At 55.0% G+C, this 25,000-nt stretch overlaps 4 protein-coding genes across 10 annotated transcripts; 1 reads left to right on the top strand and 3 right to left on the bottom strand.

Annotated features, from left to right (window-relative positions):
- Nucleotides 1–38: 38 nt before the first annotated feature.
- Nucleotides 39–2,889, top strand: LOC117644173 (protein arginine N-methyltransferase 1). Of its 3 annotated transcripts, XM_034383447.1 has the most exons (6): nt 39–118; nt 200–287; nt 1,311–1,538; nt 1,627–1,797; nt 1,884–2,186; nt 2,266–2,889. In XM_034383447.1, exons 2-6 carry the CDS (start codon nt 225–227, stop codon nt 2,647–2,649), a joined length of 1,149 nt encoding a protein of 382 aa, XP_034239338.1. In that variant the 5' UTR covers nt 39–118; nt 200–224; the 3' UTR covers nt 2,650–2,889. The 3 variants fall into 3 exon arrangements, with proteins under 3 accessions (XP_034239338.1, XP_034239337.1, XP_034239339.1); XM_034383446.1 differs by lacking the exons at nt 39–118; nt 200–287 and adding an exon at nt 377–745; XM_034383448.1 differs by lacking the exons at nt 39–118; nt 200–287 and adding an exon at nt 381–661.
- A 150-nt stretch (nt 2,890–3,039) lies between these two features.
- On the bottom strand, nt 3,040–6,898 carry LOC117644172 (exocyst complex component 5). The gene is made up of 16 exons (XM_034383445.1): nt 6,745–6,898; nt 6,222–6,349; nt 6,013–6,130; nt 5,746–5,943; nt 5,606–5,670; nt 5,347–5,530; nt 5,118–5,258; nt 4,963–5,039; nt 4,778–4,888; nt 4,610–4,705; nt 4,367–4,526; nt 4,051–4,283; nt 3,879–3,965; nt 3,697–3,799; nt 3,302–3,619; nt 3,040–3,218 (listed from the first exon to the last, which is right to left on the bottom strand). The coding sequence occupies exons 1-16, from the start codon at nt 6,769–6,771 to the stop codon at nt 3,120–3,122; spliced, it is 2,145 nt and encodes a 714-aa protein (XP_034239336.1). The 5' UTR covers nt 6,772–6,898; the 3' UTR covers nt 3,040–3,119.
- A 2,116-nt stretch (nt 6,899–9,014) lies between these two features.
- On the bottom strand, nt 9,015–23,046 carry LOC117643697 (forkhead box protein L2-like). 5 transcript variants are annotated; one of them, XM_034382741.1, is made up of 9 exons: nt 22,804–23,046; nt 21,869–21,956; nt 12,999–13,368; nt 12,513–12,928; nt 10,604–10,847; nt 10,379–10,481; nt 10,225–10,303; nt 10,045–10,155; nt 9,015–9,950 (listed from the first exon to the last, which is right to left on the bottom strand). In XM_034382741.1, the coding sequence occupies exons 1-9, from the start codon at nt 22,846–22,848 to the stop codon at nt 9,886–9,888; spliced, it is 1,521 nt and encodes a 506-aa protein (XP_034238632.1). In that variant the 5' UTR covers nt 22,849–23,046; the 3' UTR covers nt 9,015–9,885. The 5 variants fall into 5 exon arrangements, with proteins under 5 accessions (XP_034238632.1, XP_034238631.1, XP_034238635.1 ...); XM_034382740.1 differs by having other exon boundaries at nt 10,379–10,496; XM_034382744.1 differs by lacking the exons at nt 21,869–21,956; nt 22,804–23,046 and adding exons at nt 14,101–14,282; nt 14,454–14,698 and having other exon boundaries at nt 10,379–10,496.
- Nucleotides 23,047–24,002: 956 nt separating this feature from the next.
- On the bottom strand, nt 24,003–24,911 carry LOC117643505. The gene is made up of 2 exons (XM_034382434.1): nt 24,803–24,911; nt 24,003–24,636 (listed from the first exon to the last, which is right to left on the bottom strand). Exons 1-2 carry the CDS (start codon nt 24,854–24,856, stop codon nt 24,325–24,327), a joined length of 366 nt encoding a protein of 121 aa, XP_034238325.1. The 5' UTR covers nt 24,857–24,911; the 3' UTR covers nt 24,003–24,324.
- Nucleotides 24,912–25,000: the final 89 nt, after the last annotated feature.

The raw sequence follows: 25,000 nt of genomic DNA on the forward strand, positions 1-25,000 counted from the left end.
ATCGAAAACGGATTATTGTTGCTGCAAATAACTTCCAAGTTATTTGCAGTGAGTAGGGAGGGAGGGGAAGTTCAGATAACCGAGGGTTCAAACACACGTGCCGAAATCCCCTGCAGCAGTAAGTGGAGAAGAAAAGAATCTTGTAATAACTCTTAGATTGATTTTAAACGTGTCTTGATTTTTTATTTGTACTGCGCAGTTGCCGGCAGTGACCACACCACACAATGGCGGCGTCCTCAGTCGTCATGCCGGCAGCAGAAATCACCGTCAACGGCCAACCGAAAGAGGTGGGTATTTTGGACCTGTATTTTAACGCCTCTGGGAGAGGAACCTCCCGCTGTACACTCTCGCGCCCATAGTACCAGGTCACGTTATTTGTGGGCTAATTTCCGGAGAAATTGGCGAACAACGGGGCCGTTGGGTTCGCGCTGTCCGCAGTTCCATTCCCCGCACCCCCCTTGCCTGTCCTTCGTTTCATTGCCGCACCGCGCTCCACTCAACTCGTTCGTTTCGTCGCCGCCGCGGGAGTTCGCAGCAGTTCATCTCCGGTCGTCCACCTATTTGCTCACTGCTGCAAGCGGCAAGGCAATTTTCGTCCCTCTAGTGTCTCTGTAGACTCGCCACCATTCCGAACGTTAACAGTTTGAAGTCTGCGATGAAGGTAAATGACGCTGCTTTGGCATACAGTCCCGGTGTTCTGGCTCGGTGTGCGGGGTATCTTCGCCGCTTTCGGATGCCGCTATCGGTGATTCATTCGCTTTTTGTCCCTATTTGGTTAATTTAGTTTCTTTATTTCAGTTCCCTGTCGACTCTCGTGTCGATTTCTTTTGACATATCCCTCACGATTATAGAATGTCGCCTGGCCGCTGAATAGTGTATTTGGCCTTGGCTAGTTTTCAGGTTATCCCGCGTGGTCCGTTGGCCGGGGCCGTTGTATTTCTTTGTTCTGATCTGTCGTCGCTTTTCCTCCAGTTCGAAGATTCCGACATGTTGTCCTTAGCTTCTGCATTAAATGCGGCGCGTAGTCTCAAGGAACCTCTCACAGGGCTAGCTCAGTGCGGCTCGACAACGACGTTTTTGTTTATATACAGGCAGGCAGCATGGCCTGTACATTAGCAACTGCCATGGTCCCCCCCCCCTCCCATCCCCCCGTGATACATGTTAATGTTAACTCTTGCAGAGTTTATTCCAAATTTTTGAATTAATGAATCGCCCATAGCTAAAATTTTTTAATAGGATAATTTTTTTTCCTTTCTCTCAAATTGACCTTGTACTAGCTTTTTTTAAATTATTATTATTATTAATTTCAGGGGTGCAAACTAGAAGAGAATATGGAGGTTGCGTCGGAGGTCAACACTCCTACGAAAGAAGAAAATGGAACAACCAAAAAGGATGATGTCAAAGTGGAAGAAATGACATCTCGAGACTACTATTTTGACTCTTATGCCCATTTTGGTATTCATGAAGAAATGTTAAAAGATGAAGTTAGGACACTCACTTACAGAAATGCCATGTACCACAACAAGCATTTGTTCAAGGTACAGTTTAAATGCAATTCCGTTCAATCTTGTGACTTGCGGTTGGTTATGAGTGAAGATAAAACAATGTTTTGTTTTTCTCCTTTAGGACAAAATTGTTCTTGATATTGGGTGCGGTACTGGCATCCTTTCAATGTTTGCGGCTAAAGCAGGAGCAGCCAAAGTTTTTGGTATTGATTGCTCTAATATTGTTGAGTATGCCAAACAAATTGTTGAAGCTAATGGACTCAGTGACGTAGTTTCCATTATTAAGGGAAAGGTGCGTCATGTCTCTATTCACAGATATACATAATATTTGAATTTGCCTTGTGTCAGTACCTGCATATTAATTTTTTTTTTTTTCAGGTTGAGGAGGTGGAGCTTCCTGATGGCATTCAGAAAGTGGACATTATCATTTCTGAATGGATGGGATACTGTCTTTTCTATGAATCTATGTTGGATACAGTTCTGTATGCCCGGGATAAGTGGCTGCAGCCTGATGGCCTTATGTTCCCTGACAGAGCTAACTTGTTCGTGTGTGCCATTGAGGACCGGCAGTACAAGGATGAGAAGATTAACTGGTGGGATGATGTCTATGGCTTTGACATGAGCTCTATCAGGAAAGTGGCAATCAGTGAGCCATTGGTTGATGTTGTTGATCCCAAGCAGGTAAATATAATTAGTCATCTTAAGCTCCCTTCAAAGATCTTTGCCAGTCAAATAATCGATTTTCTTTCTCCATTCTTAGGTTGTCTCCAATGCCTGTTTGGTAAAGGAGGTGGATCTGTACACAGTGAAAAAGGAAGATCTGGACTTTAAATCTCCGTTTCAACTTCAAGTTAAGCGCAATGACTATGTTCAAGCACTTGTGACTTATTTCACCATTGAGTTCACCAAGTGTCACAAGAGGATGGGCTTCAGCACAGCACCAGATGCGCAGTACACTCACTGGAAACAGACTGTGTTTTACTTTGATGAGTACATGACTGTCAAGAAGAACGACGAAATTAGTGGTTACTTTTCGATGAAACCTAATGCTCGCAACAATCGTGACCTGGACTTCAGCATTGAAATTGACTTTAAAGGAGATTGTGGTGAAATGCATGAAGTTAACCATTATCGCATGCGCTAATCTGTCTTCAGCTGTGTTTTTATATATTTAGTGGACCCTTAAAATGAGAAACACTAAAAAGAAAAAAGAAGAAAAAGATTCATTTTGCATCCTAGTTAGCCATTGCACTTGAAACCCAAGTTGTGACGTTTCCTTTTTTTTATGTCAACATACTCTCATTGTGATTTATTTTTTGTTGTCAACTTTGCCTTTAGTGTTAAGTAACTAAGCTTTCCCTTTTATAAATCATGCTCATATGTACACTATTGTAAAGTTTTTATTTTAGTCTTTGAATGATGTCAACTTTCAACTTTGTCTAATAATAAAAATAGGAAAAAAAATTGAATCAATGATTTGTCAGTTACCCTTCCCCATGAACATGCAGTTAAATTTGCAATGATGGAGTCAAACTACAGTAACAGCCATTTATTTTATTGCTCAAATTTCTAACAGAATAACAAAGTAATTTCTCAAACTCAACAGAATACAGCTTATGTTGTCAGTCCTTTGAGTGATGCTGCCAATTTCTGTGTCTTGTAATCTGTGCGAAGCTGGATGAAGTTCACCAAAATGGAGTTGTCTAGACCAGCCTAGAAATGCGCAGAGAAGACTTGCATTAAATTCCAATGTCTAAGCGACTCCATAGCAAACCACAAGTAAAATTTGCACTGACCAAAGTTTCACCAGAACACACTTGCTTCAGGTTTTCTGGCTTGACTAATAACAGATTGCACAAAGCATGCAATGTGTCAAACAAGGTATTAACCAATGGGATGTTTAGATCTTTAACACACTTTCGATATTCATTAACATCCATGATAGCAATCATGGCACCAACAGAATTAAATTGGAACTGTTGCAGGTGTTCATAAATAACTCTGTGAAGACGTATACCCAATTCCAATAGAACACTTTCAGCATTTTTTCCATCCAAGCATGATTTAATTCGCTTTATGGTATTGCTTATATATTGGACAACAGCCAAACATGCCTAACAACAAATATAAGATTTTAGAAATATGACTGTTATTAAAGGATGCAATTATTTAAATAATGATAGAGACTTACCGGTGAAGCCATTGTATCAAGATCAGCTTCTGGTTTAAAATCTGATTTTTTCTGTTCTGTTTGGAGATAAATTTTGACCCATCCAACAATTGCACTTAATATTCTGAAAATGAAGATATGGGAAGATGAGTACAGTAGTTTGAACCTGCATAAAATTAGATTCATATTTATAATTATCATACCTGTCTAGTCCTGTATCTAATTTGGTTTCAATCTGCTCTAACATTTGTCGCTTTTTGTTCAAACATTCAGTATGTTTTGGAGTAGATCTGAGAAAAGCAGGAAATCACAAAATTGGTTGATTTGAAGAGGAACATATTTTAGCTATATTCATGAAAGAAAATTATCCCTTACACTATAATCGGCAGTAAGCTGTGTAATGTTTCCATGTCAAGATAATGAACAATTTCATTGGTCTGACTCGCCACTTGCAGAAAGTACAATTGGGGCTGGACTTTAGTCTCTGGTATTGGCACTGCTTGCAGACCCAACTCTAAAGCATAATCAACGTATTCAGCCAAAAGTTGATTGAGAAGAACATCAAATATGAGTTGTGCATGTGCTGCCTGATCAGTTTGCTTTGAAAGCTTTGAAACAACAAATACACCAAAAAGATTAAAATGATATCATGAATAGTGACATAGACAACTGGAAATTATAATCTACTTACAACAGTGCAACGTTTGAAGGCCTGCTTTCCTGTTTGAAGCAATAATTTTGCCACCTCCATTGATAAAAATGTTTCTCCTCCATAGTCATCTATCTGAGCAATATTTATGTTGGTCCGTGTTCCAATGACAGCCTGTAAGTCTCGGCGTAAATCCTGAAATCTAAGACAAGTTTCATGAAAAAATTTGTGTTTTTATTTATCATATTAATTAGGTGGTATCAAAGGGGTCACTTCATATTTTACCCTCCAGTTTGAATTTGCCGCTTGTGATGGCTCTTGCTGTCATAAAATTTTTGGATTGATGCAACACTACACTCCTTTAAATTTCTTAGCTCCATTCTGAGAAAGAAAATGATAAATCAAGACAAAGGCAACAAAGGACTTATGTGTCAATAAGGAGAGTCCACACACCCAATGTAGTTCTCCAAATATTTCTGGAAAATGTTCTGAGTCAGCTTTGATAGAAACATTTCATCATTACCCATGTCAAACATCATTAAATCATTAGAGAGCTGAACAGTTCTGCAAAATCAAGGTAGTATTAATGATCGGAGCTGTCAATGATTAAGGAAACAAAAGAGGTTGTAAATCATTACCTGGAATATAAATCATATAGATTCTCGAGATATAAGTTAGTATCTTTTTTGTCTGATAGTATAGTAACAATGTGCGTCTGAAAGAGGAAAAAAATTGTCAACAGGCTGAATTTTGATGAAAGCATGAAAGACATTTCAGACATTTGAGATATTACCTGAAGTTTGCCATGATAAATGTTCAGTATGAATTTTGCCATGACTTGCTCTGGGTTAAGGAAAACTTCTTTCATGATTTCATAGTTTTTTCTACATAGAGGAATAACATCCCTAAAAACATTTTTTCCTTCAAGAGTGCTCTGTATAAAGAAAGAGTCACAACAGAAAAAATGAGAAGAGGACAAAAAAAAATATTATAAGATTATAAGGGTTTAAGCAGGAATTTACCATTTGACTTTGTTCAATGAATGCATCAATACATTGTGTATAGCCCTTAAAGTGTGACAGAATGGCAGCAATTTCTTTCATTCGAGCAGTATCCTCTTGCATATGAGCAGTCACAAAAGCTTCAATGAGCAGTTTCTCTATTTCGTCATACTTTGATGCTATTTTCTTCTTTGCTCCTTCAAACCTGAAACATGGATTCATGTGATAATATTGCCTGCAATTTTAGATTTTGTGCTAGACAAATATATGACCTCCTTACTTATCTGAGGGTAGTTCTTGTGCAATAAGATGAAGTTTCTGAATGATGTCAGCTGCCTCATCAATCTACAAAATTAATGGGGAAACATGAGCAGAATTGACAAATGAAGTTGTTTAATCCAGTGCCAAAAAGAAACAAACCTGTGATTTATTTAATAATACATCCAATGTGATCGGCCCAGAAGACAAGAATTCAGCAAAATGTGACATAAGCCTCTGCGCTTCAACAGCTCTAGAACGGGGCGTGTTCACACTCTCCAACTGATCTCCAAGATGAATAACCTTAGTGGCTACATAATTGATCCTTTCGTCCAATTCTTGGAACATCCCTACAGCAGCCTTGAAAGAAGAAAATTGTTAACAAAATTTACAACACAGAAAGTCAAATGATACTTTCTTCTATGGAACCTTGTTCTTGTCTTGGAGCTGAGCAACTTCTTGCCAATGCCCATGCTCTTCTTCTTGGCATTGCTGCTCTAGTCGAGCACATTTTCGGTACTGTCGCTCTTGGAGCATTTGTAAATCTCTGTAGGGAGGAAAAATGAATTTTCATTTTCTTGAAATGAGAGCAAATGGATCTCACGGTTAAAGTGGTCAAGGTTCTTGAATAGTCTTACTTTATAGCCTGAAGAAATGTTTCCTGAAGTGCGATTGGATCCAATTGATCTTTATCACTATCTTTGAATGAAACTTGCATGGTCCTTTTTGCCAATTTTTCGACAAAGGCTTCCGGATCAAATGGCTCCTAAACACACCAGAAACTTTAATAAGCCCACACGTGTGTAACAACTATACCAACAGAGCTCATCTTTTCATTCAAACTAATTAGTTAAAGATGGAAATAAATCAAATACCATCAAATTAGTTTAAACAAGGGCAAAGCAGACAAATGTTCCAAAATGAAGGCCAATTAAAATTGTGAAACAATTTAAAGCAGAATCAAATGTAACACTTTTGCTCACACAGCAGAATTGAATTAAAAATGAAACAAAGACTCTAAGCCATAGAGTTATCACAAATCACAGACAAAATTGTCAGCACCAGGAGGTTAGGTATTCACAGCCTAATTTTTATCATTTCGAAAACTTTTAACGTAGAAAAACACTAACACGGGCAGATAAGTCAAATAAAGATTCGCACCTGTTCCAATTCCTTCATGTAAATCATTGTTACAAATTAGTTGAAACTGAGCTTGACAACTGACACAAATGACAGGGACGTCACACCCACACACCCACCAATCTCACACACACACATACAACTGGTCCCCACTATGAGAATATTGTCAATATTGTCCTATGAGAACTTCCTATATCAGAAAGGGAAGTCTCGGGAAGTCAAACTTCTGCCACTTGGCTTCTGGCTTGAATGGCATGTTTGTTGAAACGTGGTGAGAAGCTAGTAACATGACAGAAACTTCACATTAATCTATTCGTCGATATCGGTCTTGCAAGAGTCGATGAGTGGCGCCACTTTGGCTTCCTCTTTCCTCCAACCTGGGTCTGCCGCCGGCAAACGGTGTTGGTTGTATTGTGTCGCGGCCCGGTGTCATATCATGAGCAACTCAACAACATGATTGCGTGTTTGCAGCAACAGGCTGCCTGCCTAGGCGCGTCAAATAAATAGTGTTGTCGAGTTCGGTCGGCCGGCGCCTCCCCTTCCCCACCCTCGCCTGAGGGGAGTTGTGTCCTGGAAGCAGCTTCCACGGCAAGGTGTCGTGGTGTCGTCTGGGCTGGGCTGCATGGCAGGATGGCTGGATGTCTCACGCAGATGTCGCTGTGGGAACGCGTCGGGCAGACGCCGACGAGGTGGCGCCACGGCCAAAGGATATAAACCCCTCCCGTGCCCACCCCCTCGAGTCGAGCCCTCGGGACCGTCTATTAAAGTCGCCAGAATTCAGAAAGGGGGAGGGGGGAGGAGAGAGTGCCTGCACGTTTGAAATATGGGCGGTTCCCAACGGGTCCCTTTCGGGGACTGGCGATTTTTAATCAGAGATATGATGATATGAGGGTCTCTAAAATACCTGCACGTACCTTATACGGTGACAGTGAAAGCGCATTTCACAACCATACCTCATACACTCTCAGAAAAGTTAATTTAGCCCAGCTCAAATTGTGATGTGATTTTCTTTGTAGAATTTTTTATGACTAATTTTTAGACTTATTTTTACACGTTTCAGTCAAAAGTTGCAGTTCAGTTGCCTCAATTCTTTTGAGAGTGTACGAGCATCGTGCCCGAAAACTATTGTTTGCTGTTCGGCGGGAAGCCGTTGTTGCTTGGAATGCCGCCGGCTTCCGCACTTCCCTCAAGGGACCACTCTCCGTGTCATCGTACGCATGTTGAGCTCGATCATAGCGGCCTCTTCCACCGGGAAAGAAAAGGGGGAGGGGAGGAGGGGGCATTCCTGTTAGGTACCTGAAATATGGCGCCTGGCAGACAGGGATGAAGGGCGTCCACCACAGTCCACTGCCCGTCACCAGTAAGTCACTCTCAGCTCAAGCGGCAAGTCGGCGGTTTTCCAACCCCGTTCGCTTGGCCGGCCTGGGTGACCACTGGGTAGATCGCGTCTCGGCGCGGACGTAACGCGCAGACGTGGTGCATGAAAACCTGTCACGGCCACTACCCAAAGCAAACGCCGCGAGGTCCATAACCAAAAGTTTATTTATCTGGGCGTTTATTTGTTTATTTATTTGTCCTTAAGTAGGCTCGCACATTACGGCGGCGCGGAGCAGGGGGCGCAAAGACACCGAAAGTGAGTCTGAGGGGAGGGGGTGCCCAGGGGGCGGGGGGCGGCGCGCGTGCCGCCTGGGCCCACAGTCGACTTAAAAATAGGCCTATCCACGCCTTCCACTTTACGGCTAACTTATTGCCCGGCAGGTGTGGCGCTGCGGCCGAGGCAGCGAGGGGCTGCGAGGGGCTACGCGCCGCTGGGGCGACAGACAGACGGCTTTTTAAATCACCCCGTAATTTGTTGACGTTCTGGTGTATTTAAAATGCCGTGTCAGCGGAGATGGCGGAGATGTAGCGAGGGTGGGGTGGGGGTGAGGCCCACGTCGGGGGCGAGGGCGAGGGCGGGGGTGGTCTATGCTACTCGGGTTTGCTTTTAAACTGTTGCGAGTCTCGGCTCAGCTCCTCGCGTCCGGTCGGGCGTATCGTCCTGTGGCGGGGCCGGGCGTGGCGTGGCGGGGCGTGGCGGGGCGTGGCGGGGCGGGGCGATGCGGGGCGGGCGGAGTGCTGGTGACGCGTCCACGAACGTGTCCCCCTTGTCAGTTCCTTGCCACTCTAGTCGGGAGCGACACGTTCGACTCGGTTCGAAGAAAGTCGTGACACTACCGGGTCGAAGTGCAGCAACTTGACCGCATTGGTTTTGTTACTCGTTGGTTTGTTTCGAAAACAAATTGAACAGCTCGTTTACAAGTTTAGTGAACGTTTATTAATATTTTTTTCACCTGAGATTTTCTGGGATTTACATCACATTTTTAAAAAGGAATAATAAATACAACATGTATGGTGAGTATGATTGCAGGACAATAATACTGGTTGCTGGTCGTTCAAGCTAATTATGCATACAGTAAAATGGAGAAATAAAATGAAAAAAGAAACACCAAAACTGGCAAAACAGCAAAATTCACCCAATTGAACAAATTACCCAAAAATTGTTAACAAACGGTAAAAGTCAAAATTTTGCTTACGAAAATTTACACAATGTTATGCTTCTACAAAATTTACAAAAGTAAATCATTGAAATATAATACCTCCACGAAATGAATAGTTGGAAGAGAAAAGGGTCGCTAACATAGCTTTGGTTTTAATTACATTAACATCACTTCTCGGACACACAACATTCACTCCCTCTTCAAAAAATAAAAAATGAAACACTTCTCACTAAAACCACACGCACGCATCATCTCTCACGCACACACACTCACACAAACACACGCGTCAGACATTTACTACGAAGAAAGGCGACAGGGAAAAAATGAAACATGTTTCGCTGTCGTCGGGTACATATCACACAAAGAGGCTTACATATTCGTGGCACCGGCGGTCGGTCGTGGCGCTACCCTGCGGCCCTGCGCGAGGCTACAATCGGGGGCCCTGCGATGATGAGTGCCGCGGCGCTGCTGCACTGGAGGGACTCCAGAGAGGGCTCGCGATGGACCGTATGGGCGCTACGCTGCGCAACGCGGCGGGGCGCTCTGACCGGTTCAGTCTTATGGTGAGGGGGCCTGGTCGGTCCCTGGGACGCTGTCGCGCGGTGGGCGCGGTGGGCGCGCTCTCCTACATGAAGCACTTGGGCCGGAAGTCCATCCCCGAGAACGCCGAGTTGGGCTCGTCCTTGACGACTGCAACAAGCCACGAGGGGGTTGAGTCTCGGAGACATAGGGACACTGCAGTGCACTGGGCGCTGGAGAGGGAGGAGAAAGGAAGGGGGCTCACCGTCCGTGGCCGGCCAGTAGGGGTAGCGCGGCATGGCGTCGGCGGGGGCGTCGTACTTCCTGGCGGGGAAGCTGGCCGTGAAGCTGGACATGTTGCTGGGTCCGGTCGGCCCTGCAACGCGACATGGTCAGCACCAGCCGGCTCCCGTCGAGCTCACAACGCAGTGTCTGCTGTACGTACCTAGACTGGAACCGAGTTGGTTGTAGCAGTTCATGGACGAGATCTGCATGCTCTGCATCGGCTGCAGCTGGCTCTGCAGCTGGGGCGGAAAAACAGGTGAGATAAGAAACTGCAACTGTGGATGCGTTTTCGAGGGTGAACGAATTGTTCGTACCTGGGACGGAACCTGCGAGTAGGAGTGCGGGGAGAGCACCTTGCTGCCCTGGCACGCGGAGTACGCGAGCGGCGGCGACTGGACGGGCAGCCCCCACGCCGAGCTGCAAACCGCCACACTGCAAGGCCGAGGGCGCCGAGGGGCAGGACGTCACTAACAAGTCGCAGAGGTCCGAGCAGGCCGTCAGACTGCCCGGGGGGGCCCCGGGGGGGCTCGAAGACTCACCTGGGCTCGTACCGGGTGTAGGACGCCTGGTAGGACGGCGGCGGGAAGATGTTGCGCGCGTGCGGCAGGCTGCCCGCCATGGACAGCTGGTGGTGCACGCCGGCCACGCCCAGGCCGTGGTGGACGTGGTAGGCCGAGTCCCCGAACAGCCCCTTGCCGTAGTGGTTGGCGGGCCGGTAGGGCCGCTTCATGCGCCGCCGCCGCCGGTAGTTGCCGTTTTCGAACATGTTCTCGTACTGCGGGTCTGGAACACCAACAGAGGCGTACTCATCGCTGTCTCTCGCGCGCCGAGGCGTCACGTTTAAATCAGAGCCAAAGTGTTTCTTGGCCGGCGGCAGCGTGCCAGCAGGCTGATTCGGAACAGTGCTCCGTCGCTCCGTCTCTCTCGCACCCCTACGGGATCCGCCCAGGAAGTGGGAGAGGGACAGAGGCCGGGCCTAAACGCGCCAGTCATAACTCGAAGGGCCGGGCCAGGCAGGGCGACTCGCCTTGATGAATGGGTTGACATGCTAATTCATGATCGCTCCTTCGACTGGCCGTGCGAATGGCGAATGGGGTGCCCAGTAGTCTGGCCAGTCTGGCCCGGAATGTGGCGCCGAGCCGAGCCGAACCGTGCGTCTCTTCGCCGTGACAGATCGCCCCACCTACTACCCTTCCGCGCACGCGTGGGTGCTGCGATTGTCCGACGCACATCGCGAATATGAAAAATGACTTCCATTTATCGTTGAAACCGCATCCGTAGCCCGCGCGCTCTGCCTCGAAGAAAACTGATACTGCATGCCCCTTTTGGACAGACGGGCATCAAACTATAATCGCGCCTCCAAAGCAGCAAGGCAGGGCAGGCAGGGCGCCGAGACCAGCCGCCAGTAGCCCTTTCGTCCGTGCATGACCCCCGCAGGGCGTTACGCCCCGTCACGGCCCCGTCACGGCCCCGTCACGGCCCCGTCACGGCAGTCACGGCGCCGACACGCACGAGTCGCAGCGCGCTTTTACACCTTGGGGTAGGGCAGGCAGGCGCGTGTGTTTACGACGCGCAAACAAACAAGTCAACACGCACACGCACGCTGTAATTTGTCAGCGCGCTAGTGGACCGCTGCACGCTCACTCCGAACAGCTTTCTCTCTCGCACCCCTCCTGGACGACCCGCGAGTGCGAGAGAGACAGCGAAGCACCGCTCGGAATCAGCCCGCTGCTGGTCGCGCTGCCGCACTGCCCGGCACTGCCGCACTTCGACACGCCGGCCCGACATTGTTGCGACGGGCGGAGCGTAGCGGAGCGGAGTCATAGACGTGGACGTGCTCCGCCTCGGCCCCGCCCGCCTGGGCTCCGCCTGGGCTCCGCCTGGGCTCCGCCTGGGCTCCGCCCGCCGTGGAGTCGTGGAGTCAAGTGGGTTAGTACAGCCGCCACGACTAGCGCGACCATAATCCAAAAACACTAGATGATTCGGATTCAATCAGAAAAGCCGAAGGGAACTCCCCGGCCAGTGGACACCACCATTAGTCGGCGCATCGCTGCGCGCCTGCGCGCCAGAGGCCGCACTGACCCGCCAGACGGCGCTGCCCACCGGGTTGCCCAGGCCCACCTGTACGGCGCTCGCGCGCGCGGCGCCGCACCTGAGCAGTCTGGGCGGCAGGCAGCGGCTGGCGGGTGGGGAGGGGCGGCCATCACGGCGTTCACAGTGGTTCACTGTTCCGCGGCGCAGGGCGCGGAGATCTGCATGTCGCGAACAGTGTGCAAAAGGTGTGCATTGTCGTGGCGCTGTTGACGTTGCCTCGGCCGCCGGCCGATCGGGCACAACATCCGCCCCGTGACTCCGTGACTCACGCACCGCGCGGCAGCGCGCCACATTCAAACTCCGCGCGTGCATTGCTGCGGAAAAGGAGAGACTAGTTTTTGTAGGGAAACTTACCTAGCGTCCAGTAGTTCCCTTTGCGCTCGCCGCCGCCCTCCCGGGCCACCTTCACGAAGCACTCGTTGAGCGAGAGGTTGTGGCGGATGGAGTTCTGCCACGCCTTCTTGTTCTTCTCGTAGTAGGGGAAGGTCTCGGTGATGTAGCTGTAGATCTCAGACAGCGTGGCGCGCTTCTGGCTCGACTTCTGGATGGCCATAGCGATCATGGCGACGTACGAGTAGGGCGGCTTGTTGTTGGGATCCGAGCTGGACGAGCTCGGCGACGACCGCCCTCCAGAGCTCGTCGTCGTGGCCGTCCCGGAGGCCGCCGCCGTGGTCGACGGCGAAGCGGGCCGCGGCGGCTGGCTGGTGGAGGTGGGCAGCTGAGGGAGCGCGCCAGTGGACGACGTCGGCGATGCTGGCGCCACCTGTCGACTGTTACGAAAAAGTTGTATTTCACGCGTTGCAAAAAGAGGGTAGGTTGAAATCGGCGCCGCCGCCGTACCTCGTCACGATGTCCTTGACGCCCAGGGTGTCCGAGTAGGGCGACGGCGGCGACCGCAGCAGCGTGGAGACGTAGGGGTGCTGCTGCGCCGCGCTCGGCTGGCTCGGCCCCGGGGTGGAGGCCGTGGCCATGGCCGTGGCGGTGCCGGGGCCGTCGTCCACCGCGTCCACGGCCACGTCCACGGCGACGTCCTCGGCCTTGCAGCAGTCCACGTCCTCGGCATGCGCGGGGAGGCCGTCTTCAGGGTGCTCGGTCTTGATGGACGCCAGCGAGTACGCCATGGTGGACAGCGACAGCGCGGGCGGCACGGACACGGCCATCGGGTGGTGGAGGCCGTGCGGGAAGGGGTCCGTCACGTGTTGCGGGAAGCCTGGAGCGGTCAAACAAAACGGTTAGTTCGCTGTCGCGTTTATTTGTTTACGCCAGGCCACCCGCACTGGCACAGGGTCACAAGCCACTCGCCGCGTTGATTGACAACCACGACGCCCACTCGGCCATAACTTTTCAGTCAACCCATAAGTACAAATTTTCGAAATGAATCGCCTACAAAAAGGAACGCGCTCATCCTGAAGTGAGGCCCCGCAGCTCGGCTCGGCTCCCCTCCCCGATTTTGAGAGTCGATGAATCCGTTCTGAAAGCTGGTTACCCGGTCAGGCTTCGGCACGACCTCGGACTCGCGGACTCGGGCGGGCCGCCGCCGGGACGCCGGGCGTGCGTAATGGGTGGAAACCGAACCCCCGGAAGTTGTTGATGTGCCGCCGTGGGTGGCACGGCCAAGGCGATGGCGTGGCCATGGCGCGGCGCGGCCGAGGGGAGAGGGGTGGGGTGGAAATCACCAAACGGCCAAAGGACCAAGGACCAGCGAGATGGAGCAACAGGCTGAAGCAGGCGCTGCGGCCGCGTCAGCTGAAGGGGGCTTTAGTAGCTGACACGCTGGTAAGCGAAAAGCCGGCGAAGCCCGCCTCGACGCGACGACGCGACCGCCCAGGAGTGCCGAAGGGGCCAGCCTCCCTTTGATGTTTCAGCAAAACAAAACTGTGCTTTATGAACCGGTCGGCAGAAGTAATGTTGCTGATACGGAATCTCGAGCCAGGCCACCAACCGTTTTTGCTTGGGATGACTCTGCAACCTGCAATGACGCCGGCCGCGTACAACGGTACGATACCGCGAATGCGGAGTCAGCAGCCCCGCCAAGTGCTCGCCGCTCGCCACTGGGCGGCACAGTTGGCGCGCGCGATCTGCTGTTGCCCAAATTCCGAGGCCGGCGATTGTAGGTCACACATGCTGCGGCACATCGGATAGATAATTAAGTACGCGAAACCCACGTGCAAATGCAAAAGTAGGAAAAACGTGTCTCCGCACTCTGAGGAACAACCAATTTTCTTGCTACGTGGCGGACGGCGCCCGACTTCTCGCTGACAACTCGCACCCTATTTCTCCGCGCGTGCCTCTCACCTGGGATGGACGCCGTCGCCAGCCACGAGTCCAGCTCCATGACGGACGCGCCGGGTGTAATCCAAAGGGGCGGAAGTGTGGACCGGACCGCCAGGTGCACGCGCGCCGACGTCAACGAGACTCGCGCCGACAAGACACGCTCCGCGGCGCTGGAACTCCTAGCAGCGCTCTCGAGCCGAGGTGTGGCGACGCGCACCCTCCATGGCCCCGACTAGAGCCCCGACCCCCACCGGACTGGCGCCGCACCAGCAGCGCGTAGCAGCGCCGCGCCGCCGTGGAGGCAGCGGCCAGCAGCGGCCGTGGGCGAGCGGGGCGTAGGGGCCGTACCGGCCTCCACCTCGCCACGCACCGCCCGCCAGCCCGCCGCGCCACCTCGGCATTGGCGGCATTGGCGTGACGTGACACTTGCGAACCGAGTCCGCCCCGCCACCGCGCCTCGCTCCGCGTTCTCGGCGCTCGAAATCCGTCTCCGATTTCAAACGCCGAGCCGAACCGCGCGGCCTGCCAACGCCACAGCCCGCAGTCCGCAGGCGGCCCGCCCCGGCGGCGTCTGGCCAGTGCCGGACGCGCGGACGTGCCGGACCAAAAGTGGAGGGAAGGGGAGGGCGGCATTGTTTTCAGCGAGTGACGGTGCCGGTCGACTCGACTTCGCTGGAAACCGGGGGCGTCGAAGGCGTCGCGTCCCAGCGAGGCGGAGAGGGGATTTGGGGCCCTATGGCGCTCCTCGTATTTTGCTAGCTGGTCGGATTCTTAGACGCGAGCGGGGTGGGCCGATCGGACGGCAAAGCGATGCCGAACTTCGGTTTGTCTCTCTCGCACTCAGCGAGTTATTCCCCATATCGGTGCGAGTGGGACTGCGATGACAGTGGTGCGGGTGGGACAGGAGTCGGCCGCCCGATGGGCGTCCAGCAGTCTAGCCGCCGGCCAGCGTAATGCGAGACGCGAGGCGAGGCGTGGCGCGCCGCTTGCAGAAACCCACTGCCCAGACTGCGCGTTGGAAATTCGGGACACAAAAATAAACCATCAACACACAAAAATATTTTTCCGAACAATAAATGAAATCATTGCCCTTTCTTGGCTCCGCAGATTAGGGGAGAAAAGGTAAAAGTGTCGAGCGTGCGGTTGGCCCGGTGGGCCGGCCAAATAAAGGGCCGAGCACGCAGTGGCCGCAGGCATGCCGTTGACCGTTTTGCCAGTTACTTCGCGACGGGCCGCTCCATTTACGACTGCCGGAGAGTGATTTACCGCGGCCGTCGGGGGGATCGTCAAGTGTGGTGGAACGACCGGGACGCTGCCAGTGCAGTGGGCCCAACCCCCCACCCCCGCTTAACAGGTGGCGTGTCCCGGTGTCACTGCTTGGCCGCGGTTTGTCCGCGCTGTTTCCCGCAACACGCCGAAACGTTTTTCCCGGCTAGAGACAACACCAAACAGCCGCCAGCAGCGGCGCGGTGGTGGATGGCTCCCCAGCCCAGGCAGTCCGACCAGTCCCCGGCGCACGGCAGCACCGCGACGACGCGGCACCGCCAGCGGGTGGAAACTACTTTTCCGAAACGGGCGTGCAGACGTTTTGTTATCCGTTAACATCGGCTGAACCAAGCGAGCTAGGTAAAATCTGCTTACATTTTCGGAATCAGCGCAAATTTGACAGGGATAGGGTACTTCTAGATGGCGAAACCAAATTTCATGGCCTTTGAAGCCTAAAAACCAAAGTTTCAAAAAGGCCAAATCCCATGTCGCCGGTAACATTTCCATCTTGAAAACGTTAATGTGAACTCGGGGTGTCGTATCACAATTCACGGCAGATTGACCTCAAAAGCATTTGCCAATGTAGGCTATATAGATGGGTAGGTAGGCCTCCTTCTTATGACACGATCCCCGATAATAGCGGTCAAACTTGCCCGAATGTTTGCTTAAACGTAACGACTGAATTCCGCGACAGCTTCCAGGATGAATTCTGAATTCAAAAGAACGCATATAGCCTATACCGTGGTATGTCTGAGATTCACTTTTTGGATTTGATACGACGCTCCGTTCGCCCACATTAACGTTTCCAAATCGTCATTTTGAGCAAACCGCGACGTGCGACATGGGATCAGGGCCATATTTCGCAACACAGTCGTCTTAGGCTTCAAAATAACCATGATCAAGTTTGGTTTCGCCATCTAGAAAGTACCCTATTCCCTGTCAAATTTTGTGCTGATTCCGAAAATGTAAGCAGATTTTACCTAGCTCGCTTGGTTCGGCCGACGTTAACGGATAACAAAACGTCTGCACGCCCGTTTCGGAAAAGTAGTTTCCACCCGCTGGGCACCGCGCGGCACGCCGCCGCGTACAGCACACTGACCTACATAATGATTATTGTTGTTGAATCAAACATGCAGTTCGCAAGTCCAAACAGGCGGGCTAGCGATGTCACAACACCGAGCGCGCATGCTAGCAGACGCCAACCGCCCTCCCCTCCCCCACCCCGGCCGCGGGGAGGGCGCGGAGGCTCGCGAGTACGCCGGCAGGTGGCGCCGCGAGTCGCAAGTCGCGAGGGTGTGGCCTCGGATGCGATCCCCGATTCACGGTCGGGAGATTCCAGCGGCATCGGCAGTTTCGCCTTGCCGCCACGTGGGGCTCGTGGGGCCCGCAGGGGTGGCGCCTCACGGTGGGCCAGAAGACGGTGGAGGCGGCCAAAACTCTGGAAGCGTTCCGACCTCCAGAGTCGCTAAGCAGGACTCGAACCGAGAGTGCGACCCCTCCAATAGATTCCTCGTTCGGAGAGCAATCCCTTGGTGGGGTCACACGTTCGGTTTGAGTCCCATTTAGCGACTCTGGAGCTCAAAACGCGTCTAGAGTTTTGGCCGCCTGCGTCGGTCTTCTGGCCCACTGTGCGCCTGCTGCTGGCTCATTCCGGACAGCGTCTCTCTCGCACACCCTCGGGCCGACCCGTGAGTGCGAGAGGGAAGCACGGCCAGGCCGGGGGCTGGCCGTCAGCCCTGCGGTGCCGGGTACGCACGAGCTCCTCGCGTTTGGGGCGGCAGCGCTGAGCCCAAATCGGTGCCTCCTCGCTGTCTCCCTCGCGCACCCCTACGGGACGCCCCTTGAGTGCGACAGAGACGGAGCGACGAGGCACCGCGTCGGTATCAGCTGCAGGGGCGGCGGCGCACGGCGGCGCTGCGGAGAGGCCGGTTCGGTTCCGACCCTAATTCGGACACCCGAGCTGCCAGAGTGCTGATGCCGCTCGGGCCGCCGCGCCGCGCCCAGCCCGGCGGCCTGTGCAAGCGTCTGCAGCTCGCGGCCGAGCCACGCGTGTGCAGCGGCCATGTGCGGCGCCCCGCACAGGTCAGGGCTACGGCATGAGTGGTGACGCGGCGAGACGGACATCTGGACCACCTGCACGATCAGCAGCCGGGCGTAGCGCGTATAGCCGCAGAGATCCGGGGCCGTCCCCGCCGAGAACATCCACGGCCTCCGTCGCTCTGTCTCTCTCGCACCGAAGAAACGCCCCGTGAGTGCAAGAGAGACAGAAGCACCGGCCGCGAACGAGGTTAGTCAACGCGCCGGCATGCGGCGCCTCTCACGTCTAGGCCCGTCCCGTCCCGTCCCGCCAGTCCGTCCGTCCAGTGAGTGATAACACGAACAATGCTCCGACTCTAGTGGCGCCGTCAACGCCAAGAAGTGGACTAGGCCAAATGGACGCGTTGCGGCGTGTCCACGGCCTGCTTCTCGACGGCGACGGGGCTCACGACGACGAGGGTGGCGATGGGCTTGGCTTCCTGGTGCACTGCGAGTCGCTGCTGGCCAGACATAGCCGGAACGCTGAGCGCGGACGGGACTCTGGTAATTGAACCACCCCGCTACGCGCCGCGTGTGGCGGCTGCGGCTGCGTGGCTGCGTCAGCCCGCACGAGCTCTGAATCGAACCACCGACCACCTTCCCCTGGCCCGGCCCCGCCTCTGCCCCGCCTTGCACCAGAGTCGCTACACTAGTGCGTTTCTCTGAAGGCGCAGCACAGTTTCACACAACAGCCGAGGGGGGCGGCGTTCGCAGCAGCCAGCACACATATAGCAAGATGCATTGCTTGTGGGCGCGGAAAATATATAAGGCAGTGTTTTGTGCAAAGTTTATGGTGCTGCTGACTGGGCTGCGCCACCGCCACCCAGTGGGTCCGCTGGGTCCACTGTAAGGGGGCAGCGGGGCAGGAGTGCCACCACCACGCAGAGGAAGGAGAGGCGCGGCCTCCAGCCTCCGGGGCGCCTCGGCGCCTCCAGCAACAATCAGGCGCAGATTCGAATTCTAGCAACTCTCACCGGACCCAGGCCTGACCCAGACGTGTCCACCACACCACCGTCAGGATGCTGCCGCCTCGCACCCTTGAGGGAAGACCCTTGAGTGTGAGAGAGAGAGACCTCCCGCTCGGAATGACGCCCGCAGGCCCTGCCGGCCGCGTGACGCCGCCGTCGTCGTATTTGCGGAGCCCGTTCGGGGGAAGGCGCATTCGCGCATTATTGCAGTGGGACTCGCCGGACGCCAAACAGTTGGCGACACTACACTGTGTCCTGTGTTGCACGCCTGTAAATCACGCTCGGCCACGCCGACGGCCGACGGGCCGACGGACCGGAAGCGAAGCAGCGAGCAGCCGAAAGCAGCGCCGCGTATTCCGAGTCAGCAGCGCGCAAAACGAACAGCGCTCTCCTCGGTCGGTCTCTCTCGCACTCATGGGGCGTCGCGTGGGGGTGCGAGAGAGACGGAGCGACGAAAGTACGCTTAGCCCTGCAGTGCCCCGGCGAGTAGCACGGCAGCAACAAGTAGGGCCTTCCCTCGGCCGGCGGCGGGTGGGGCGGAGGGGCGCGGCACCATGGAGCCAGCCTCACTAACCAGCGACCGCTGTGCTGACGCACGTTTGGACGAAACGGACAAAACGACAAAGGACTCTGCGCACTTGCTTTATTTTTATGGACTGGCGGACTGGCCGGGACTGGCGCGCAGACGGCTCCCGGCGAGGGGCGCGGCAGGCGCGGCGGGGACACGCCGGGCAGGGCACGGCCTGGACCACGGCGGACCCGGAGGCACGCCGCGAGGTACGCGTCGAAGTGCCGTTAGTCCTAGATCGCTAGTGGAGGCTTTAGAGATCAGGAACTGCTTTCCGGCCGCACTCGAGTGTGGCGCCGCGCTGCACCGTGCTGCACCGTGCTCTGCGAGCCGCGCGGCCAGCAGGGCGACAGGCCGACCGGCCATTGAGCACGTTCAGACGCTGGGGGGCATGGCGGGCACGGCGGGGACCGCTGGCAGATTTGGATTGGCCGCGCTGGAAGCCGCACTAGAAACTAGAAAGGAGTGCTATAAGTGTGTGGCGGGCAAGCCTGTCCCTCGCGGGGAGGTACGCGCTGCGCGCCACCATGGCGCCACCGGTGCGCCCGCCGAGTCGAGCGTAGGCAACACGCTGGCCAGAAGCACCCTGTATGTGTTTATGGAGTGTCGAATCCGATCCAGCAGACGGACAACCAAACAAACATTGCCATCTCGTCGCTCGCGATTTTCATCGGTCGCGGCCGCGGGGGCGCTGAAAGACGTGTTGAAGGATGCCGCGCTAGCCCTGGGCCTCTTGTCTTCGCGAGGCTGGCCGCGTACAAAGTCGAGTGGGCCGAGCAGACAAACGAGGAGGATTACTGTGGCGGCGTGTGTTTTTAAAATACCCGCTCTAGGCCACACCGGGGGCAGCCAGAGCCCCGCCAGGGCGGCAGAGCGCCAGGCGACAATCCGAGTGCATGAGGCAGGCGGTGGCGGTCGAGGACCTCGTCGAGGACCTCGTCGTGGACCTGGCCAGACCACGCGGACTAGGACAGCGTCGCGCGACAGGCGACGGGGTCGCCGCCGTGACGCCCCCTTTCGAACGCACGCTCTAGACTCGGCCTGCAGGCCCGTTCAAAACAGCGCTCCGTCGCCCTGGGGTGCGAGAGAGACAGAGCGGAACCACCTTTCAGAATCGTCCGGTCGGCTTTGCAGGGCAACCCAGCAGAATGCTGAACGCCAGTCGAGTGCATCTTGGCCCCGTGCCGGCCGCGGTGGCCCCCCGGCCGGCGGACGGCGTGGACTTGGCGGACTCGGCGGCGGGGCTAGCGCCTCATAGCTTCTTTATGGATTTCGTTTCACAAAGCGGCCGTGTGTTGTTCTTGTTGCGGACCACCAATAAACAAGTCACCGCCGACCTATTAGTCCCCTACTCGTCCGTCGGACTCCATCGGAGTGCGCGCTGCAGCCCGCCACCGCAGGCCGCAGCCCGCCGCTCCGCCCCGCCAGTCAGTCGCCTTATATTACGTTTTTCTCTGGTAGCGATGTTGTTTCCAGGAACGAAAAGAAGAAAGAAAAGGAAATAAAATGAGAGCGCGCGACGCACGCAGCGCCAAGCCTGCCCTCCCCCTCCCCCCTCCCTTCCGAGCGGACATAAAAATCAGTGTGAAACCCTTCGCTCTGCCTAAGTGGCGCCCCGGTCCGGCCCGGCCCGGCCGCCCGGCCGCCGCCGTGCCGGAGAGTGGTTCAAATGGGCTGCAGGGGGCGCGACCGCTGCCACCATCACCACCACCACCACCACCTAGCTGATCTCGCCCTCAGCCACCCGCAGGCGCGCAGGTCCATCTTCGCGCTGTCTCTCTCACTCTCATACCGCATAGGCAATCCGAAGGCATTACAAAAGTGCAAAATTGAATCCACAGAGAGGACCAAAAATCACACGAAAGAGCATCACAGGTGAAAAATGTCGGTAACTTGGCCTGCAGGTACGTTTACGAATCACGTCTGCGGGGTTGGAGTGGTTGGAGGAAACGGGGCCGCGGGTCGCGCCGTCGTCCTCGCGAGGCCTCGTCTCGTCGCTGCTCCGCGTCCGCGGCTGGCGTGGCCGCCGCTCGGCAGGACGCTGCGACGCGGCCGACGTCCTGGGATTAGCCGAGACCGAGCGGAACACACGCGGGCCCCGAATTTATTTATTTATTTCTCGAAAAGATACACGAAATTTCCGCTGGCGCGTGACGCGTTGTTGGGCCCCAAGGGGCTCGTCCCTCTCCGCCTAGACGCCTCTCCCGCCCCCGCCCCTCCCGCCAAACCCTCACCGCTAAAGTCCCAACTACACCGAGAAAATCGTCAAGAAGCTCGGAGGTTTGATGACGAAAACAAACTGTCTGAAAGTATTCAAAGTGAAACGGGCGTTTGACGACAAATTTTGATGGAAGGCCGACTATTTACTCGCCTCTCGCCAAATTGACAACGAAGGGGTTGTCCATGGCCAAAGGGCCCCAGCAGGCCGAATCCTACGTAACGCTCTGGCCTTTCGCTTTCATGCAAAGGCCAACGGCACAGCGGGCACAGCGACACGTGTTTCTGGGACCGGCCGGCGTCTGTGTTTACAAGGTTGTGACAAGCGGGTCGCTACTCACCCACACCATAAGGGGGCTCCTGCTTGATGACGGCCCCCACGGCCCCCACGGCCCCCACGGCCGCACACACGGGGCTGCAGTCAACCTCCTGTGGAAAACAAACAAACAGCCATGGCTGCACTAACTTTCGGTGATTCAAAACGGCCCGTGCCAGCGCCCTTAAATTTCAAGTTCAGAATTATCACCAGCTAAGAAGTTTGCTACCGGAGTTACGAAATTTAACACCATTGTAAGTTATTGAAGTTTGGCGCGGACGACTACGGAATGTAAATCAGTACAAGGTGCTAATTTTCTTTCTACACAGCAATTTTTTAGAATCTTTTTCTCTTGTGTTCGGATGGGCCAAAAAGTTTTCAATTATACTTTCCGTTCAACAATTTTTGACCTCCAAGAGATCAACTTGGTAAAAATGACGCAGGAACGCAGTTTGCGAACCGCAAAAGCAATGGTTACACAGGCGCGTGTGTCGTGAGGCGTGTGCCCCAAAATAATGAAACGTGATAAGACCGAGATCATGACTGCGCGATAGTCCGAGGCGTAGAGGCGTAGCACAGCGGCGAAGGGCGAAGCACAGCGGCCATCCAAATGAGGCGAAGACCCCATGATAAGGCCTCCAGCCTCAACCAAAGAGTTACACGCGTTGCCGCAACAACAGTCATCTCCCACAATGTTTCCAATCAATTCTAATTATCATCAAATCTGCTGCTTCTTTTGGACATCATACATGCAGGAGGGCGCGGTTCGACACAGCGCGGCCGGCTCACTTCCGTTCTCTTCCGATCCGCTAGTAACGTTGCAAGCAGGGCGCCCGCAGGGCGCTTCTATCTCTCTCTCTCGCACTCATCGTCGGCACATCGAGAGCAACAAGGACGGAGCTATGAACCGGCGTTACGTGGTGAAGTGGACGGCCGCGTAGCGCAACACATCGAACTTACCGGCGAATTTCGGAGTTGGGACACCATGCTGTTGCAGAAGTACATGGAGGTGTCCTGTTGACGTGTTCACACAGAGTCCATGGCACTGTCACTGTCACAGATCCACAACACTAAACTGTCACGATGACGTCACGAGCGCGGAAGCACGCCGGTGACGCGACGACGCGGCGGCCACACTGGAAGGGACGTGTCACGTCCGCGCGTCACGCTGCCACCGGCTGCCACTGCACTGTGAGCACGAGCTGCACGAGCGCGGCGACGTGCTGCCGGGCCGGCGAGTCGGGCGGGGCGCTTCGGCGCGTCCGGCGGGGCGAGGGCCGCGAGGGCGAGGGCCGCGAGGGCGAGGCGTGCGACAGGGCGCGCGGCGGTGGCGGCGACGCGGCGAGGCGGCGGCCGCAGGACGAATGCCATGGAATAGGAATGGAGTGGTGGAGCGGGAGGCGTCGCGGCGAGTGCGGCGCGGCGTGGCGGAGGGGGCGCCGGCCGCACTCCCGCCCGGCCCTGCCCTGGCAGCCCTGGCAGCCCTGGCCCCGCCTCTCGCCGCCAGGCTCCGCCTCCTCCGCGCAGACGCCTCGACGCCCCGATCCTCGGCCCGCCCTGCCCTTCCCGCCCTCCGCGAATGCAGGGCCTGGCGGCCGTTCGCGGCGTCCGCGGCCACGACGCTGGTTGGCTGGGCCAGGACGCGGCGCCTCCGCCCTCCACGCCGGCCGGGTTGCCTACTTCCATCATTCGCGGGCGGTCGCTCCGCTGGACCCACTGGGCTTGAGTCTTGAGTCCCAACTGCCCGAGAGCATTTCCCACCCCTCCGAAATCATTTCCTCAACCCATTTCTGAGCATTTCTTCTGCCGGCGTGGAGACGGAGGCCTACCTTGCCCCTGCCGTCTTCACTTCACAGGGGTAAGGTAGGCCGCCGTCTCCACGCCGCGGCGCGCCGGTGTAGCGGTGCGGGATGCTGGCCTACCTCACAGGCGCTCGAGGGCACACGATGGGTGGCTGCCGAAACCACCATTTCACATTTAAACGCCTCGAGATAGGTGAAAAATGAAGTCCAAAATTGCTACAATGAGGCTACAGAGCGAAAGCGGGCAAAGCTTCGGAGTGCTACACTCGCTGCCGTGAGTGGGCAGGGAATGCCACTGAAAAGGGTTCGCGTCCGAGGGTCTCACTCTCAGTGGCATAAAGCGTATTGGACTCGGGGCAGCTTATCACAAAACAACGACAGATATTTATTGAAACTTACAACTTTCCAGAGGCTTCAATTTGCCAGTCTGCGCTCACGAGCACAACCCGCGGTTTTCTGCGCGCAGAAAACTTAGACCCCCTTCCTGGTTTACGCAATAAGCTCAGCTTGATTCTCAGATGATTCGTCTGGAATAAAACAGGCAATTTATTCAAGGGCCGAGTGGGAGGCGCTGGCGGTGTCCCAGTGTCCAGTATCCAGCCCCCCGCCGGGCTGAGGGTAGTAGAATAGCACTCGGTTAGGCGGCGTCGCCTCGCGCTCGCGCACTGCCGAAACACTCCTACGACACACAGTTGACGGTCTCCATGAGCGCGTTGATGATGTCCGATATTTTCTGCGGCACGTTTAGCTTGGCGAGGCACTTGAAGAAGTCGGTGGGGAACTTGGCCACGCAGCCCGTCACGTCGCGGACGATGGACATGACGACTCTGTACATGCTGGCCGCGGTCTTCTCCATGCACCGGAACAGTTTGTTGATGACGTCCACGATGGCGTTGCGCGCCGCCATGGACTTGAGGAGCGGGGGCGTGCCGGCCTCGGAGCACTCCAGGCGCACATCCTGCGTCGCCGGAGTCTGCGCCGACGCCAGCACCTGCAGGGCAACGAGAGAAGGGCTGGTCTCGGATCAACACGTCGGGTTCCGGGGAGGGCGTGCTGGCTGCTGCCTTCCCCACGCGCCACAGCCCGTGCCACTCGTGCCCACCCAACCCAGTATGGACGCGGGACGACAGTCAACGACAAAGACAAAGTCAACGTACGCAGAGGAAGCCCAGGCACGCGCAGACGCAGAGGGCGACCAGGGTCCACTTCATGGTGGCGGCCTGCTTCGGCGGGGCTGGGACTGCGAGTCGGGCCGCGGACCGGTGTGCCGGGGCCCATTGTGAGCCTAGTGCGTGCCGCGTGCGCCGCGGCCACGGCGCCACGGCTCGGCTCGGCGGCCCAGCACTGCGGCACCG

Source organism: Thrips palmi, unplaced genomic scaffold (assembly GCF_012932325.1).
Source record: "Thrips palmi isolate BJ-2018 unplaced genomic scaffold, TpBJ-2018v1 HiC_scaffold_17, whole genome shotgun sequence".
In the NCBI taxonomy this organism is placed as follows: domain Eukaryota; kingdom Metazoa; phylum Arthropoda; class Insecta; order Thysanoptera; family Thripidae; genus Thrips; species Thrips palmi.